General features: G+C 44.1%; 1 protein-coding gene and 1 long non-coding RNA gene across 3 annotated transcripts in view; one reads left to right on the top strand and one right to left on the bottom strand.

The window, feature by feature from the left end:
- LOC140601486 (uncharacterized) overlaps positions 1-9,492 on the bottom strand; it is a 66,197-nt gene extending 56,705 nt beyond the window's left edge. Inside the window, exon 1 of the long non-coding RNA XR_012004497.1 lies at positions 9,382-9,492. This is a non-coding gene — a long non-coding RNA (uncharacterized lncRNA). The remainder of the gene's footprint in view (positions 1-9,381) is intronic.
- A 3,155-nt stretch (positions 9,493-12,647) lies between these two features.
- The window catches only part of SOS1 (SOS Ras/Rac guanine nucleotide exchange factor 1), a 140,015-nt gene continuing 135,828 nt past the window's right edge, over positions 12,648-16,834 (top strand). Inside the window, exon 1 of one of the 2 annotated variants that reach the window (XM_072770432.1) lies at positions 12,648-12,831. In XM_072770432.1, coding sequence (XP_072626533.1) covers positions 12,745-12,831 — 87 coding nt within the window. In that variant the 5' untranslated portion in view covers positions 12,648-12,744. The remainder of the gene's footprint in view (positions 12,832-16,834) is intronic. The other variant, XM_072770433.1, reaches the window with a different exon arrangement.

The raw sequence follows: 16,834 nt of genomic DNA on the forward strand, positions 1-16,834 counted from the left end.
TGCCTCAGGGACAAGAAAAGTTTAATATAATCCTTATGAAACTATGTTTCTGGCATTCTCTTCATAAGCCACGCATGTATAAGTAATTTTCAAAGATTTGGGGAAATGTGCTGTTGCACAAGGGATGATGGGATGTGCTATTTGTTTTTGTATTACTTTTCTCTCTCTGTCTTCTTTTAGAACTGCTGGTAGTTTATTGACCACCACCACTCCCCAAAAAAGAGATTGTCTCTGTCCAAAGCAGTTAAAGAAGAATAGATCTGATGAAGTTTGAATGCTTTAGCCATATTTATTCTAACTAAACTCTGTTTAAGGAACATAACCAAAATTAGGGTAAACTGCAATCTCTTTACTGAGAGATGTAGAGCTATATCAATTTCTGTGCATATCATGAGAAAGGGATCAGTTTAGGAAATTATGGATGTATTTCTATAATCAATGAATTTAAGGTGCTTATATGGATGCATCATGATTAAAAACATCGGTTGATATCCTGTAAACAGTATTTATACACAAAAGTATTAGTTGGGTCTGCTGGGAAGACCCAACTGAGATGAAGCTAAGAGTGCAAAAGGCTTACTGAGAAGTTAATGTCCATGAAGGGAGAAAGGAGGAAGCAAGACCAGGCAGAGGAGCCAGAAGACCACAATGCAGATCTGCAATGACTCTCCCATCCCAGTGGGGAGTTCCAGAGCAAAGCTTGCCCAGTAGAGGAGTCCTGCAATGGGTGGAAATGGCCAGTCTTTTGTTCTACCATCTTGCTGAGTCATCAATTGAGGCCACCTCAAGAAGAGTATGGCCTTGGCTCAAAAGCTGAAGGAGACGTGAAGGGGTTAACAGCTGGAGGCTGTCAGCTCACTGCATAATCCTTGAAGTTGGGCAATTGAGTCCTTTCTTTTTTTTTTTTTTTTTTTGCAAATGGAAGATACGTGCTTTTATTTAAATAGTTCTGTAGCGCTTTGGTTTTTCTAAATTAAATTTCAAACGTATGAAGAGTCAAGACAAATTGAGTCCTTTCTTAAAGAGATATCTGGGCTACACAGCATCTCCATGTCTGCCACAAGTTAGCATCAGTGTTACAGACAAAACAAATTATGTGCTGCTTCTTTACAATTTCCTATTTAAAAAAAAAATGATGAGGATGTAAAACCTATAAACAACATCAGTTTTTTTAAGAAATGACAACTGATCAATTGGCTTGACTGGCTCTATCATTTATTTATTTATATACTTGGGAAAAAATAGCCATTTTGTACGTCACTTAGCTAATACAGTCTAGTGTAACTCCACTAGTTTGGCAGATCATTTTATCTCTCAATGGGGTAACAGCCCTGATATCCAAAGAATTGACAGCAGGGCTCCTGGCTGGCTCAGTCAGTAGAACACATGACTCTTAATCTCCGGAGTATGAGTCCCAACTCCATTTGGGGGTAGAGTTTACTTAAAAAAAAAAGAGACAGACAGAGGGAGAAAGAATTGACAGCAGATGTATCGTGGTATAAATTTATCTGCTGAAATTAAGCTACATGCTTTATAGAATGAATACAGAATAAGACAATAGTATTAAAAATGATAATTTGTCCTATATATCATTCGGGAGGTATTACCACTTCAAGAATACTATCTTAAAGTCCTTAGAGATACTAATATAATATGAATAGTCACTATTAGGTAACTAAGATGTTTTTGTCTTGGCTTAATATTACTATACCACTCCTAATGAGCACCCTAAAATACATTATGAACATTAAATAATTAGCCCACTAGTTTGTCTATATTTATCAAAATTGCAAATGTACTTTTCATGGACCCAGCAATCCCTCTTCAGGGAATTTATCCTCAGATATACTTGAATACAAGCAAAATAATTTTACTTGTTGCAGTGCTGTTTGTAATCAAAGATTAGGAAAAAACCAAATGTCCCTCAAAAGGGGACTGGTAAAATAAATTATTGTATATTTAGGTAATAGAATTCTATGTAACTACAGAAACATGAGAATTCTCTTTATATATGGATTTGGAGACATGGTTAAGATAAACTATTAAGGGTAGCAAAAACATTTAAAACACTGTTTGTTACAATTTGTTAATAAAACAGGAATGTAATAATACATATTTTTAGACCTAATAAATGAGTTTAGAATGTTGCAAGGCAAAATACAAATACATAAAAATTAATTTTATTTCTATATACTACCAATACACAACCTGATAATGATATTAAGAAAACAGCTATTTATAATAAGATCAAAAAGAATAAAATAGAACTTAGAAATACAAAAAAAGTGCAAGACATACACTGTGAAAACGACAAAACATTATTGAAAGAAATTAAAGATCTGCACAAGTGTTAATGACATTTCATGTTCATGAATCAAAAAAGTTAATATTGTTTAAGATGGCACTATTAACCAAATTGATCTACAGACTCAATGCAATCCCTAACGAAATCCAAACTTCCTTTTTTTGTGGAAATTGGCAAGCTGATCATAAAATGCATATAGAATTGCAAGGAACCAAGAATAGCCAAAACAATCTTGGAAAAAGAATAACAGAGTTAAAGACCTCACCCTTCCTTATTTCAAAATTTATTACAAAATACAATAATCAAGACAGTGTACAATTAGCATGAGGATAGACATATGGATCAATGGAATAGAATTCAGTGTCCATAAGCAAACCCTGACATGTATGGCCAATTAATTTTCAATAAGGATATCAACACATTTCAATGAGAAAAGAATAGTTTTTTCAATAAGTGGTGCTGGGATAACTGTTTATCCATCTATAAAAGAATGAAATTAGACCCCTTCTTCATGCCACACACAAAAATGAACTCAAAATGGATGATAGACCTAAATCTAAAAGCTGAAGTGTCAAAACTCTTAAGTGAAAATATAGAGATAACTCTTCATGATGCTGGGTTAGGCACAGTCTTTTTAGAAATGACACCAAACACACAGTGACAACAACAGTAGATAAATTAGATTTAAATGAAAAACTTTTTTTTTTCTTCAAAGGGCCAGTAACAAAATAAAAAGACAACCCAAAGAATCAGAGAAAATATTTGCAAATCATGTATATGGTAAGGGTCTTGTATTCAGAATGTAGAGAGAACTCTTATAATTCAATAATAAAAAGACAAATGGCCCAATTAAAGAATGAGAAGAAGATCTGAATAGACATTTCTCCAGAGAAGATATACGCATGGCCATTAAGTACATGAAAAGATACTCAGCATCATTAGCCATCAGGGAAATGAAAATCAAAACCACAATGACATACCACTTCATACCTATCTAGGATGGCTATAATAAAAAAAGACAATAAAAAACGTTGGTAAGGACATAGACAAATCATAACCCTCATATATTGCTGATTTAAATGTAAAATGATGCGATCACTTAGGAGAAAGTTCTGGTAGTTCTTCAAAAGATTAAACGTAGGGTTACCATATGCCACAGCAATTCCACTACCTACTTACATACCCAGGAGAAATGAAAACATATGTCTACATAAAAACTTATACATAAATGTTCATAACAGCATTCACTACCCAAAAAGTGGAAATAACCCAAAATTTCATCAACTGATGAATGGACAAATAAAATGTGGTATATCCATGCAACAAAATATTACTTGACAAGAAAATTAATGAAATACATGCCATAACATGAAGGAACCCTTAAAGACATTATACTAAGAAAAAGAAGCCAGTCACAAAGACCACATATTGTATGTTTCCATTTATCTCTCTGGAATAGCCAAATCTATGTATGGAGGCTGGAAGTAGGTTAGCAGTTGCCTGAAGCTGGGGGAGGTTGGGGGAAAACGAGTGATGACTCTAATGGATATGAAGCTTATTTGAGAGGGGAGTGTGATGAGAATATTCCAAAATTGATTGTGATGATGGTTGCACAACTCTGTGAATATACTAAAAACCATTGATTTGAACACTTTATTTTAGAAAGAGAGAGAGCACGGGTGGGGAGTTGGGGGAGTAAAAGGGAAGGGGGGGAGAAAAAAATCTCAAGACTCCCCACTCAGCACAGAGCCCAATGTGGGACTCAATCTTACAACCCTGAGACCATGACCAAGAATTGAGCCACCCAGCACCCCGATTTGAAAACTTTAAAAGGGTCAATTGTACAGGATGTGAATTACATTTCAGTAAAGCTGTTTTTTTAAAAAATAACATATATTTGTACAAGTTACTAATTAACCACAAAAGCTAAAAATAACTTTACATTGGAGAAATTTGTCTGACTCCACCTTAACCAAGTAATCAAAGTTAGCATCACCACTGATGGAAGAAACTGTCTTCGTGTGCCCTCTGATGTGACAGTCCCAGAACATCTCATTCATGTACTATCCCTGCCAAAAAGACAAAACCTAACTCTTAACATGCTCCTCAAACAAATCCACACTGAGGAATATTATGTAACTAAATAGCCTGTCATCTTAAAAGCCAACACCAGTAAAGACAAAGAAAGACTGAGGAACTGTTCCAGATTAAAAGGAGACTGAGGAGCCATGAAATCTGAACGCGGTCTATGATCCTGACCAGGAAAAGCAGTCTCTACAGAGAACATTGTTGGAACAATCGATGAAAAATGGTCTGGAGATTAGAGAGTAGTATTATATTGATGTTAATTTTCTGAATTTAATAATTTTACTCTGATCATGTAAATGAAAATCCTTGTTCTGGGAAATGCACACTGACTCACTGAAATGTTTGGGGTAAAGGGGATGATGAGTGCAAATGGCACTCAAGTAATTCTGAAGAAGTATTATGTGCACATATGTGTATGTATGTATGTATATACATATGGAGAGACAAGGACAGAGAGTAAATGATATGGCAAAAGTGGCAATGTCTTAAAAATTTGGTGAATCTCACCAAAGAAGACATAGACATGGCCAACAAGCACATGAGAAAATGTTCCGCATCACTTGCCATCAGGGAAATACAAATCAAAACCACAATGAGATACCACCTTACACCAGTGAGAATGGGGAAAATTAACAAGACAGGAAACAACAAATGTTGGAGAGGATGTGGAGAAAGGGGAACCCTCTTGCACTGTTGGTGGGAATGTGAACTGGCGCAGCCACTCTGGAAAACTGTGTGGAGGTTCCTCAAAGAGTTAAAAACTGCCCTATGACCCAGCAATTGCACTGCTGGGGATTTACCCCAAAGATACAGATGCAGTGAAATGCCGGGACACCTGCACCCCAATGTTTATAGCAGCAATGTCCACAATGGCCAAACTGTGGAAGGAGCCTCGGTGTCCATCGACAGATGAATGGATAAAGAAGATGTGGTCTATGTATACAATGGAATATTACTCAGCCACTAGAAATGACGAATACCCACAATTTGCTTCAACGTGGATGGAACTGGAGGGTATTATGCTGAGTGAAATAAGTCAATTGGAGAAGGACAAACATTATATGGTCTCATTCATTCGGGGAATATAAAACATAATGAAAGGGAATAAAGGGGAAAGGAGAGAAAATGAGTGAAAATGAGTGAAAATATCAGTGATCAGTGAGGGTGACAAAACATGAGAGATTCCTAACTCTGGGGTAGTGGAAAGGGAGGTGGGTGGGGGGTTGGGGTTACTGGGTGATGGGCACTGAGGGGGGCACTTGATGGGATGAGCACTGGGTGTTATGCTATATGTTGGCAAATCAAACTCTACTTAAAAAAATATACAAAAAAAATTGGTGATTCTACATGAAAGATATATGGGAATCCTTCCGCTGTTTTGAAGCTTTTCTCTGAAAAGTTTTTGAAATAAAACTTTTTCTTCATAAGAAATTTTCTGAAACTGGAAACTTGGAAACTTTTCTGTTAGAAAATTGTATTTGTGTCTGCTTGTTTTTGTATGGAGAATAAATAAGCCACTAATAAAAATTGTTACCTGTTAGTAGCAAGAATAGGTAGAAGCATTATAGCTTGGGGGCAGGGTAAAAAAGATACTTTTTGAATAACATGAATATATTACCCTTTTTTTAAAAAAAAGATTTTATTTATCTGACAGAGAGAGAAAGAGAGAGCATGAGTGGCAAGGAGCGGCAGAGGGAGAGGCAGAAGCAGAAGCTCTGCTAAGCAGGTGGAGGATGAGGGGCCCAATGAGGGGTGAAGGGCACTCGATCCTGGGACCCTGGGATCATGACCTGAGTGAAGACTGACGTTTAACCTACCGAGCCACCCCGGCGCCCCTGTGAATACACTACTTATTTGAAAATTAAAATGCCAAATGATTCTAAAAATTAACCCTTGAGGGACACCTGGGTGGCTCATTTGGTTAAATGCCCTACTCTTGGTTTTGGCTCAGTTCAAGATCTCAGGGTTATATAGGTCTTAAGTAATTTGCTTAGGGCAACAAAGAACATTAAAGGACTGAGTTCGTTGACCTAAGTAGCTCTTATTTTCTGTCTTTGGTGGTCTCTCTAATCTTTAGTATCTGAGATTGAGAAGCTTTGGAAATGTTAGCCTTTTGTTGGTGAGAAGAGCAGAGAAGGGAAACTGGCAGTCCATATCGATGGCTTGTCTTCAAAGTGCTGTGTACTTGTGCTTACTTCTAGATTCTGGTCTATAGTTAGGAGCAAATAGATTTTACTTCCTAAGTGCATTTCTGAGACTGTCACAGTCCTGTTCAGAATGGTCTATGAATTCACTCGGCTCTCTCATTATTCACCCATTATAATCAACATCCCTCCTCTGTGTGTAGCATGTATTTGTAACATGTACATACAAAAAAAGAGTGTATGTGTTTAAATTTCAAAATAATAAGACAGGGGCATCTGGGTGGCCTAGTCAGTTGAACGTCTGCCTTCGGCTCAGGTCATGATCCCAGGGTCCTAGGATCGAGCCCTGTAACAGGTTCCTTGCTCAGCAAGGAGTCTGCTTCTCCTTCTCCCTCTGCCTTTCCCCCCACTCACCTGCTTGGGCTCTCTGGATCTCCCTCTCTCTCTTTCTCTCTGTCAAATAATAAAATCCTTTAAAAAATAAAATAATAAGACAAACAAGTCAATGTGTGCCTTAGTTCATTTGGGCTGTTATAACAAAATACCACATGGGGTGGCTTTCAAACAACAGAAATTTATTACTCACAGTTCTGGAGGTGCCAGTATTCCACAATTTGTTTACCCATTCTACTGTTTCTGTTATTACAATCAATTTCTGGAATATATATGCTATGGGAATATATCTATGCTTTTATCAACTATCTTTTAAGAAATAGTTGTCTGTAAATTGTGTACTAATTTATTTTCACATAGCTGTGGATGAGAATCTCCATTGCTTTACATCCTTGCCAAATCTTAGTATTCTTCAGCTTCTAGATTTTTGCCAATTCAATGGGTATGACATAATATTTTTCACTGTGGTTTTAACTTGTGTTTCCCTGATCACTAATGAGGTGAACATATAGCCATTCTTATTTCCTCTAAAGTAAACTACATGTTCTGAATACAAGTTCTTTTTTGGTTATGTGACTTTTAACTGCTTTCTCTTATTTAATGGCATATCCTTTCACTTTTTTATTACTTTATTTTATTTTAAGATTTTATTTGTTTATTCATGAGAGGCAGAGACACAGGCAGAGGGGGAAGCAGGCCATGCAGGGAGCCCCATGTGGGACTCGATCACAGGACTCCAGGATCACGCCCTGAGCCCTGAGTGGAAGGCAGATGCTCAACCACTGAGCCACCCAGGGGTCCCACCTTTCACTTTTTTTAAAAGTAAACTCTACACCTGATGTGGGGCTCCAAATCATAACCTAACCCGGAGGTCAAGAATTGCATGCTCCACCAACTGAGACAGCTGGCACCCCTTGTCCTTTCACTTGTTAATAGTATGTTTGGATTTAGAGAAGTTCTTAATTTTAATGAAATCACATTTGTCAAACTTTAAATTTATGGTTTGTGTTTTTTGTCTCTTATTTGAGAAATTTTTTCCTACTCTGAGCTCATCAAAACATGCTATATTTTCTTCTAATGTTATGACTTTTAGTATTTAAGTCTTCTGCCAAAGTGGTACTGTTTTGTGCAGCACATGAGTTGGGGATAGAATTTCATTTTTTCTGTATGTATTTATCAATTGCCTATATTCCACGTATTGAGCAGTACATCCCTTCCCTAATCATCTGCAATCAAGTGTCCACGTATGTGGTCCTTCCCTGATCCATTGGTTTGTTTGTCTATTCCTGTGTTGACACCACATTGTTTTGATTACTCTGGCTCTGTAATAAAGTCTCCATATCTTAATTTTTGCTACCTTGTTCTTTTTATAGAACAGGGTTTTGTCTTGTTTTTTTTTGTTTTGCTATCCCATATACATTGTAGAATCAGTTAATCAAGGTTCATGACAAACTCTGTTGGGAATTTGATTAAAGTTGCATGGGATCAGGATGCAATCAGTTTGAGGTGCCATTACAACTTGAAAGAGACTTTTGCAAAAAAAAAAAAAAAAAAAGGCAAACTGGACTCTGGGGGGCTCTTAAAAAACAAAGGGCCAGGAACAGTCTCACATTATCTTGGAGAGCTTTTGGATCTTTTCTTCTAACCGTCCCTACCCTGCTCCCCACCGTCTTTGACGGAGAGATACAGATGGAGGAAATCAGAGTCGTAACTAAAAAGTGATAAAGGGTAGGTATGCGGTGGTTTCCTGGGTCACTATTTTCCCTGTTGTGGTCTCTTAGGGACATACTATTTGGAGAACTGGAATTGAAAAAGTAGGGGTTGGGAAGAGAGACAGGGTTGAGGGACACGAAGCGAGGATATGCCGCTGGAAGAGGACTGTGGCTCTGCTGGTGGCTGAAACTGCTGTTTCTTCTGCGCACTGGGCTCTAAAGCTTAACGGTAAGAATCCTGAACCCGGGGCGGGGCGGGGGGGGGGGGTCGGGAAAGACCTGAGAGAGAAGGGGGCGCAAGAGCGTGGAAAAGAGTTAGTTCCTCGGTGAGTGCGCACAAGGGAGATGAGGTGAAGCCCTGGCGGGGCGGGGGCGGGGCGGGGGGGGCTGTTGTGGGCTCACCACGCGGACGGAACAGCCTAGGCAGGAAGCAGAACCTGATGGGTTAACAGTAGTCCACTTTAAGTGAGATAGAGCTGGAGAGATAAGTAGTGTGGTCTGATTGTGCAAGGTCATGAATACCGAGCTAAGGACTCTGGACTTTATCCTGGGATAGCAGTGAAGGCTCCTGAACAGGGAGGAACTGGACCCGAGGTCCGCTTCAGCAGCATGACTGTCGCCGCAGCCAGGCGGGGAGCCCCGCGGCTGCGGCGGGGGGTGGGGAGGCGGCGCAGGGAGAAGAGCACTGCTGCCTGCAGGGGGCGCGCCGCCGGCCCAAGCTCCCTCCCCGCCCCCTTACCCGCGGCGCGGGGGCCGTCGCGACACTCTCGGAACTCGGCTAGCCCTCCTGGACGCGTCGCACTCGGGCCTCGGCTAGTTTGTCGGGCGCGCCCCCGTGCGTCACGTCCGCTCTGGCTCAAGGCTCTTTAGGGCTGGGGAGGGGCGCGGACGGAACCTCTGCGCCTGCGCCGCCGCGGGCGGCCGTCGGCCGTTAAGGCTGAGCGCCCCCAGGGAGTTTTCGCGTTTCCACTAGACGCTGTCCGCGTCTCCCGCGGCTGTCTTGTACCGCTGCACGGCCGTAAGGTGTTTTGATTTGTGCCAAGAGACACAAGCAAACGGCGCGGAGGGGCTCGGTTGCTCTCCGACCTCAGCGGCGCCGAGCCCAGAACCACGCCCCTTAGGGCTCCGCTGAGAAGCGTCGAGCCTCGAGCCTCTGCAATCTTCCGCCAGCTGCTTGCTCTCAGGCTGCGGCCAAAACGTAGATCTAAGCTAGTGAAAACCTGCTCTGGCCGTTAAGCATGCTCGTGCCGGGCTGTAACCCATGTTTCAAGAGGGCTTGTTTACCTCTGCAGTCAAATCGGAGACTCCCAGGTTGTAGGGGACTCCAGATCTAACCTATTAACCCCGGAATGTACGGTTTTTATTGGCACCACCCCCACCCCCCGCCCCCGAAGACCGTCTGTGTTTCTGGGACGACTGTGATTCGATAGCCTTCCTCGAAGTTTCCTCCAACTCTCGTTCCTTTGAAAATATTTGTTGAGCACCTGTGTGTATCAGGGACTGTAGGTGGTGGGGATGCAAGGATGCAGCAGAGAGGTTGAGCTCTTGGAATGCACTCTAGCGGCTGTGATGATGCTAGCAAGGGAATAAGCAAGGTTTATGGTGAAAACAGATAGGTGGGAACAACTTGGCGTGATGGGAGAAGGGCTCTTGGAGGTGGTAACGTTTGTAACCAGCCAAGTGGAGAGTTAGAAGCAAAGTGAGTTACAGGTTGAGGGAAGCACAGAGCTTTCCTGAAGCAGGAAAGAGTTTGGTGTTTTCTAGGAATAGACAAAAGGCTAGTGTGACTTGGGAGTGTGGTGAGCCAAGGTTGAGAATGTAAAACAGGGGCCAGATGCAGACTTTGCGGGTCGTGGTAAGAAGTTTTTGAAAAGTATGCTAAGAGGGGGCGCCTGGGTGGGTCACTCGGTTAAGCAGCCAGCCGCTGACTCTCGGCCGAGGTCGTGATCTTCCCACAGCGGAGCCGGGGTGGGGCTCTATGCTTAGCAGGGAGTCTGCTTAGATTCTCACTGCTGCTCCCTCTTCCCCTCCTCCGCGAGCATGCTCACGTGCTCTCTCTAATAAATACTCTTAAAAAAAAAAAAAGTATTCTAAGAGCAATGGGAAGCCAAGGAATAATTTGAGCCAGAGGCTTGATCTTAGTTCAATTGTTTAGAATCACATAAACCATATTACATATCCTATGATTTTTTCCATGTTAGTCCTTTCATATCATATTTGAAGATGGCTGGCTGAGACCCTTCTTTCCCCTGAAACCCCCTTCTCCTGCCCCCAACTCCTCTAAAAGCTGTGATTCCTCTATCTCCATCTTACCCACAGGATGTATGGATGATTTTCAAAATGTCCATTGCGAATACTTTGAAAATGTGAAGGATATTAAAATGCAAATTGCGTGTACATTTTAAAAGGGAAAGACCTAAGGCTTTTCTAAGAGTTCGGCAAAGAGGTCTTGTAGAGATTAGGAACTATAACTGCTTTAACGTTTTCATCTATGCGATCCTGTTTATTGTTCTCTGGAATAGCAGTGTCCAGTATCAACTTTAACCAAAGCTAGTTCTCTAAACTGTCTCATCTGTGAAATGAATACAATGGAATTGCTATGAGTATTAAACGAGATTGTGCTCAAAAAGCACTTAATGGTAAACCGTGAGGGCCAGCCACACAGTGCCGTTGTTAAACACCTGCATCCCTGAGATGAACAGTTTGTAGATAATGCTCCTTTAGCGCTCCCCAAACATTCACTAAGTGCCTATTCTGTGTAGAGCCCGTGGTGCAAAAGATCTGCCTTGCAGGAGTTTGCTATCTAGTTCAGAGAGCCAGGAGAGATTACAAAACAGATAAACCAAGTGCCCCACGTTCTGGGACCTGGGAGCTGCGAAAGAGGTCTGTTTCCACGGAGGTGATTCTTTAAGAATCACCTTAAATAAATAATTTATTCAAAGGCGTTCAAATTTAAGTGGCTTTGAAAGATGAACATATTGAACTCAAAACGCACACGCAAAATCTACGCTGCAGGTACGCATTTTATTCTTGGTGATAAATCTTGGGGCCGGGGGTGGGGAGACGTATGGGAAATACTGCAATCACTTCTATTACCCGACAAATATCGAGCAGTAGGTTTCGTGAGAAAAGCACCTATCTTTTGTCCAGTCTGTTTACTATACATTGCATGCCCTGGGCAGGTCTTCATGTTCAGGAACAAAGTACACACACACACACACACACACACACACACACACACACACACGCCCCTTTCCGAAACTAAAGGCCCGGGGACTCCCGAGAGGTGGGAGCCCTCGCGACCCAAGCACACAATGGGGGTTGCTTCGCGGTAGCTCGCACCCCACCCCGCAGGCCAGGGTTCGACGCCTCGGGGCCGTTTGGCTCCTCCCCTGCAGTCCTCGGGGGCGCCCCCCCTCCCGCGCTTCCCTCCTCCTCCGCTGGAGAGCCGGAAAACCCGGAGCGAACCGGCCCCGCCGGGCGGCGCATGCTCAGTAGCGAGCAGGTTCAGTTCGCTAGTAGGAAGCTGGAGCGCTACACCGGCGTCGGCGGCGGCACCTCCGGGCAGCCGGATCCTCCGACGACGACCTCGGGCCTTTCCCCTCCCCCGCTCCGCCCCGGCCCCGCTCCGCCCCGGGCCGCTTGCGTTTCGGGGTCCCCGCCGCGCGGAGCGGGCGCCGCGGCCGGAGTGTCCCTCCACACGCCCTCCCCCAGCCGCCGGCCGCGCCGCGGGGCCAGGCCGGGCCCGGGAGCGTAGCCCCGGCGGGCGGCGGCCGCGGCGGAGGGCAGCCCGGGGCGGCGCCGGCGGGCCGGGGAGGGGCGGGGGGGCCCGGCCCCGGGGCGGTGGTGCGGGATGCCGCCGCCGCCGCCTCCGGGCTGCGTTCGCTGTCCGCCGCGGGTGCCCGTGTCGGGTGGCTGGCCGGGCGCGGGCCTCGCCCGTCAGCCGCCTCTGCGGGGCTAGCCCGGCCGCGCGGCGCCCCGAGGGGGCCGGGCCGTCCGGCGGGGCCGCGGGCCTGTTGGGTGCTGCGAGCTCGCCCTCTCGCGGCTCCCCGGCCCGGCCGCCGCCGCCCCTCTCCCCGCCCAGAGGCGCCCCGGGGGCACCATGCAGGCGCAGCAGCTGCCGTACGAGTTCTTCAGCGAGGAGAACGCACCCAAGTGGCGGGGGCTGCTGGTGCCGGCGCTGAAGAAGGTGAGGAGCGCGCGCGGGACCCTGCTTCCCGGCTTGCAGCCCCTGCGAGGGCGCGGGGCCGCGGCCGGGGAAGGGCCGGGGAAGGGCCGGGGAAGGGCCGGGCCGGGGAGGCGGGGCGCGCGCTGGGCCGTCTTTCTTCCCGGCCTGGGAGGCTTCCCCCACGCTCGCCGGCTCGCTCGCTGTTGACATTCACCGGGTGTGTGGGAAGGCCTCGGGAAGCCAGGCAGAGTTTGTCCGAATCATCCAGCCTCGGAGAGGTGACTGTCCTGCCCCCCCGACTCGCAGGCAGGAGTTGGGGGAGGCTCAGCTTGCAGCGGAGGTCAAAGCAGGCCACTTTTCCGCCTTGTCCGTCTTGCCCGGGGAACTGCTGTCAGCCTCCAGTTTTAGGTGTCCAGTGTGCTGTTTTCGGTGGGCTCGAGAACGCTCTAGCCACACCGCTGGCTCTGGGTAATTGCAGAGCTCGCCTGCCAGCCGGAACACGGCCTGCTCTGCTCGCCCTCTGTAATCACTCTTCATTCCCCCGGATTCCCCCACTGCCCCGGGGAACAGGGGCGGGTGCACAGGCTACTCCCTCCCCAACCCCCACCCCCCCCCCCCCCCAGCGTCCGAGAATCTTCATTCTATCTTGCTTTGTTAATTTGGATTTTCAGCCTTTCTGTATTTTTTCAAGTTTGCCACATTGTTATCTAAAGTTGTACACTCCATGATCTGTGCTTTTAAAATGTTTTAGTACATTTAGGAATTGTTGCTACACTTTAAAAGCTTCTAAAGCAACATTGTGACAAACACCAAAGCGTCAGAAACTGATGTGTTTGAACATAAAAACGGTGTTTTTTTGTTTCCCTTTTACCTTTTCTATAAATAGATTACTTTAGTAGTGTTGCTTAATCCCAATTTCTTGTTGCTCAAAAAATGTTTTTTATGTTATTAAAAATATTTTTGCTCCTACTGAGAGTTGAGATTGTGGTGTACCTTTTGTTCTAAACATTTATACTTTTAAAAACTGTGTCTTAAAAGGTGCCTGATGTTTCCCAAAGGCCAGCAACTTTTACTTTCCCTTTTGCCCTACGCAGCACTCCCCCCCCCCCCCAACAGCTCCTTGGAAGCTTACAGTGGAAACTATTTAGTTAGCCGAATTTGCTCATTTTTTTCAGATATAAGTTACTGACTCTTTTCCTTAAGTGTCTGAGTAAGTAATAGGCATCTCTGTGATACTGTTTTCTAAGAAAACCAGAGAGATGCCATATTCCTTATATACCGTATTCATTAGCTATCCCATCAGGGCTCTCAACTCTTTTTACTTTACCTGTAATCTTGGTGTCTTAGCTTATAAGAGGGGAGTAGGAGGTCTCAGTCATGATAGAAGCCTGGTACTGATGGAGGTGGGGGTGGAGTGGGGAGGAGACAGAGACATTGTTGAGAACATACAGAAGAACTCATAAAACCCAATCTGTTTGGGGCTGTTTGGCTTAGGAGCAAACAACTCCTGTCCCAGGGAACCATCAAGATAGTCTGTTAGTTGAGGGTACTGTGAAGTAATGGAAAGAGCACTGTAGGAGTTGGCAGATCAAGTCTAACTGCCACACTGGTGGCCCTTGCTGAAGCATTTTCCATAGAAGCATTTTGTTTGGCTGGCACAGTGTTCTTTTACAAACTTTTAATGTAATTAGTTGCCAGTATTTAAACGTGGGAGATGTTACGTAAAATCTGAATTTTCAGTTTTTCTTGAAGAATAGGAAGGTCTCTCCCCACTGGGCAAGACCGTAAACTGCTGGAGCTGAGTGAATGGCTTTCCTCTTTAGACTGGGCATGCATCTCCAATTTTTCACAGTCCCCACCGGTCCTCGTTGCCTATTTACATAAACCTGCTTTGACTTGAAGCAGAGATAACCTTGCATGACAGAAGTGATGGGGGGAGGTGGAAGTGTACACAATCTAGCTGATAAGTAAAGATTCTTCCAATTCTTATTTGAGATAGCCTCTGCTCTTGACTCTAAGCCACCTAAGATGAGGTTGAAAATCTATTGCATATCTGGATGCACTCCTGGCAGCTCAGACCTGCATTTTCACCTGCTTGCTAGACATTTCATGTGGATAGCTCCCTATTTTGAACTCTTCCTTTAGACTTATTTTACTGTTTGCAGAAACAAGTGCCCAACTTGTGTTTTCTTACCTGAGGCTCTGTTGTTATGTTATTCTCTTAACCTGGACTGCCCTTTGCCTGGCCAACACTAACTCAGGTGTTTTCTCAAATCCTCAGGGCTGAGTTGGATAGTCTTTATTTTCTTTTAGCAGCAAACCCTAGCACTTCAGTGAGTTGTAAGTTCCTATTTAGCCATCTCCCCCATCCCAGGACTAGATTGGATGGTCCTTGAGAATAGGAATGGTATTTTACCCCTCTTTTTACCCTTCACACATTCAGTGCCTGATACTTATCTAGTAGGCACATAATTTGGCTAAATGGGTGAGGGAATACCCAAACTAAAACCGTCACCTCTCTCCCTTACACTGACTATTTAAAAAATTCCTCTTGATTAGGGCTTTATTATTTTATTTGGTTCAAAACTTTGGAATCATCTCTTACTTCTCTCTTTTACTATTCCTCCCCATACCCAGGCACAGCCTATAGGTTTATTCCGTTTTGACATGTTCTTCTAATCTGTTGCCTTCTACTCTGAGTCTCCTTTCCCACACTACTGTAGATAGCCTCTTAACTAGTTTACTGCCTCTTACCTTTCCCATATCTGTTTTTTGAGATTTCAGAAGTTATAGAACACTTCTGAATATGTTGCACTCTTGTTCTCAACCACTGGTGTCAACATAGGGGGAGGGAGAAAAGGGAGAAGCAAACTGTAAGAGTCTCTTAACTACAGAGAGCAAACTGAGGGTTGCTGGAGGGGTGGTGGGCCAGGGGATGGGCTAAATGGGTGATGGGGATTAAGGAGGGCACTTGAGCATTGAGTGTTACATGTAAGTGATGAATCACTAAAATCTCCTGAAACCAGTATTATACTATATATTAACTAACTAGAATTTAAATAAAAACTTAAAAACACACACACACACACACAAACAATTGATAAATTTTGAGGGCATAAGATGAGGTACACAGTCTTTAGCATGGAATTGGTGGTGATCAGTGATCTGGCTTCATCCTGCTTTTCTGACTGGATTGCTTACCATAATATTTCATATTCTTTATGCTTCAGCTAAACTGGATGACTGCTTTTCCTGGATATGTGCAGAATGTTTCACTATATCAATCTAAGTCCTATCTTATCTATTGCACAAATATGTCATGCTTACTACAGACCAGGTAATGCCCTTGGCACTAAGGATAAAAAAGTAAATGACATCATCCAGAAATGACTAAGTTAGAGCAGGGTGGGAAGGGGCAGAGGATGAGTTTGGAGAGGAAACTGGTTTATAGAGAAATTTTTTAATATTAAGCTAAGCAGTTTGAATTTTTTCTTGAGGGGATGAAAATCAGTTTGGAATTTTAGAAAATTCACTTTGGCTATAGAATAGAAAATGCATTGGAAAAGAATGAGACCAGAGGTAAGGAGAAAAGTTAGAAGGCTAGTTTAGTTTAGTAGTCCAGCCAAGAGATGATATACATTTGAATTAAGGGTGCATTTGAACTAAGAGATGTAGGGATGGATTTTGAGAGATGTAGGGCACGTGATAAGAGAGCAGGAAGAGTCTTAAGTTTCTGGTTTGTGTACCTTTAGTCAAGACAGGATGGAGGAGGAGAAGCTCCTGGGGGTGGAGAGAGTGGCATAAAAACACATTTGGGACATGTTGATTTAAAAGATGGCTTATCCAGGTGGACTTGTCAAAGCTGGCAGTTGGTTGTTGGTATCTGCCGCCGCAGATTTGGGACTGCTAGGGGTGTAAGTAAAGGCTTAAGAATAGATGAAGCCTTGGGCAGCCCCGGTGGCACAGCGGTTTAGCACCGCCTGCAGCCCAGGGCGTGATCCTGGAGACCATGGATCGAGTCCCA

This window comes from Canis lupus, chromosome 12 (assembly GCF_048164855.1).
Source record: "Canis lupus baileyi chromosome 12, mCanLup2.hap1, whole genome shotgun sequence".
Taxonomy (NCBI): Eukaryota; Metazoa; Chordata; class Mammalia; order Carnivora; family Canidae; genus Canis; species Canis lupus.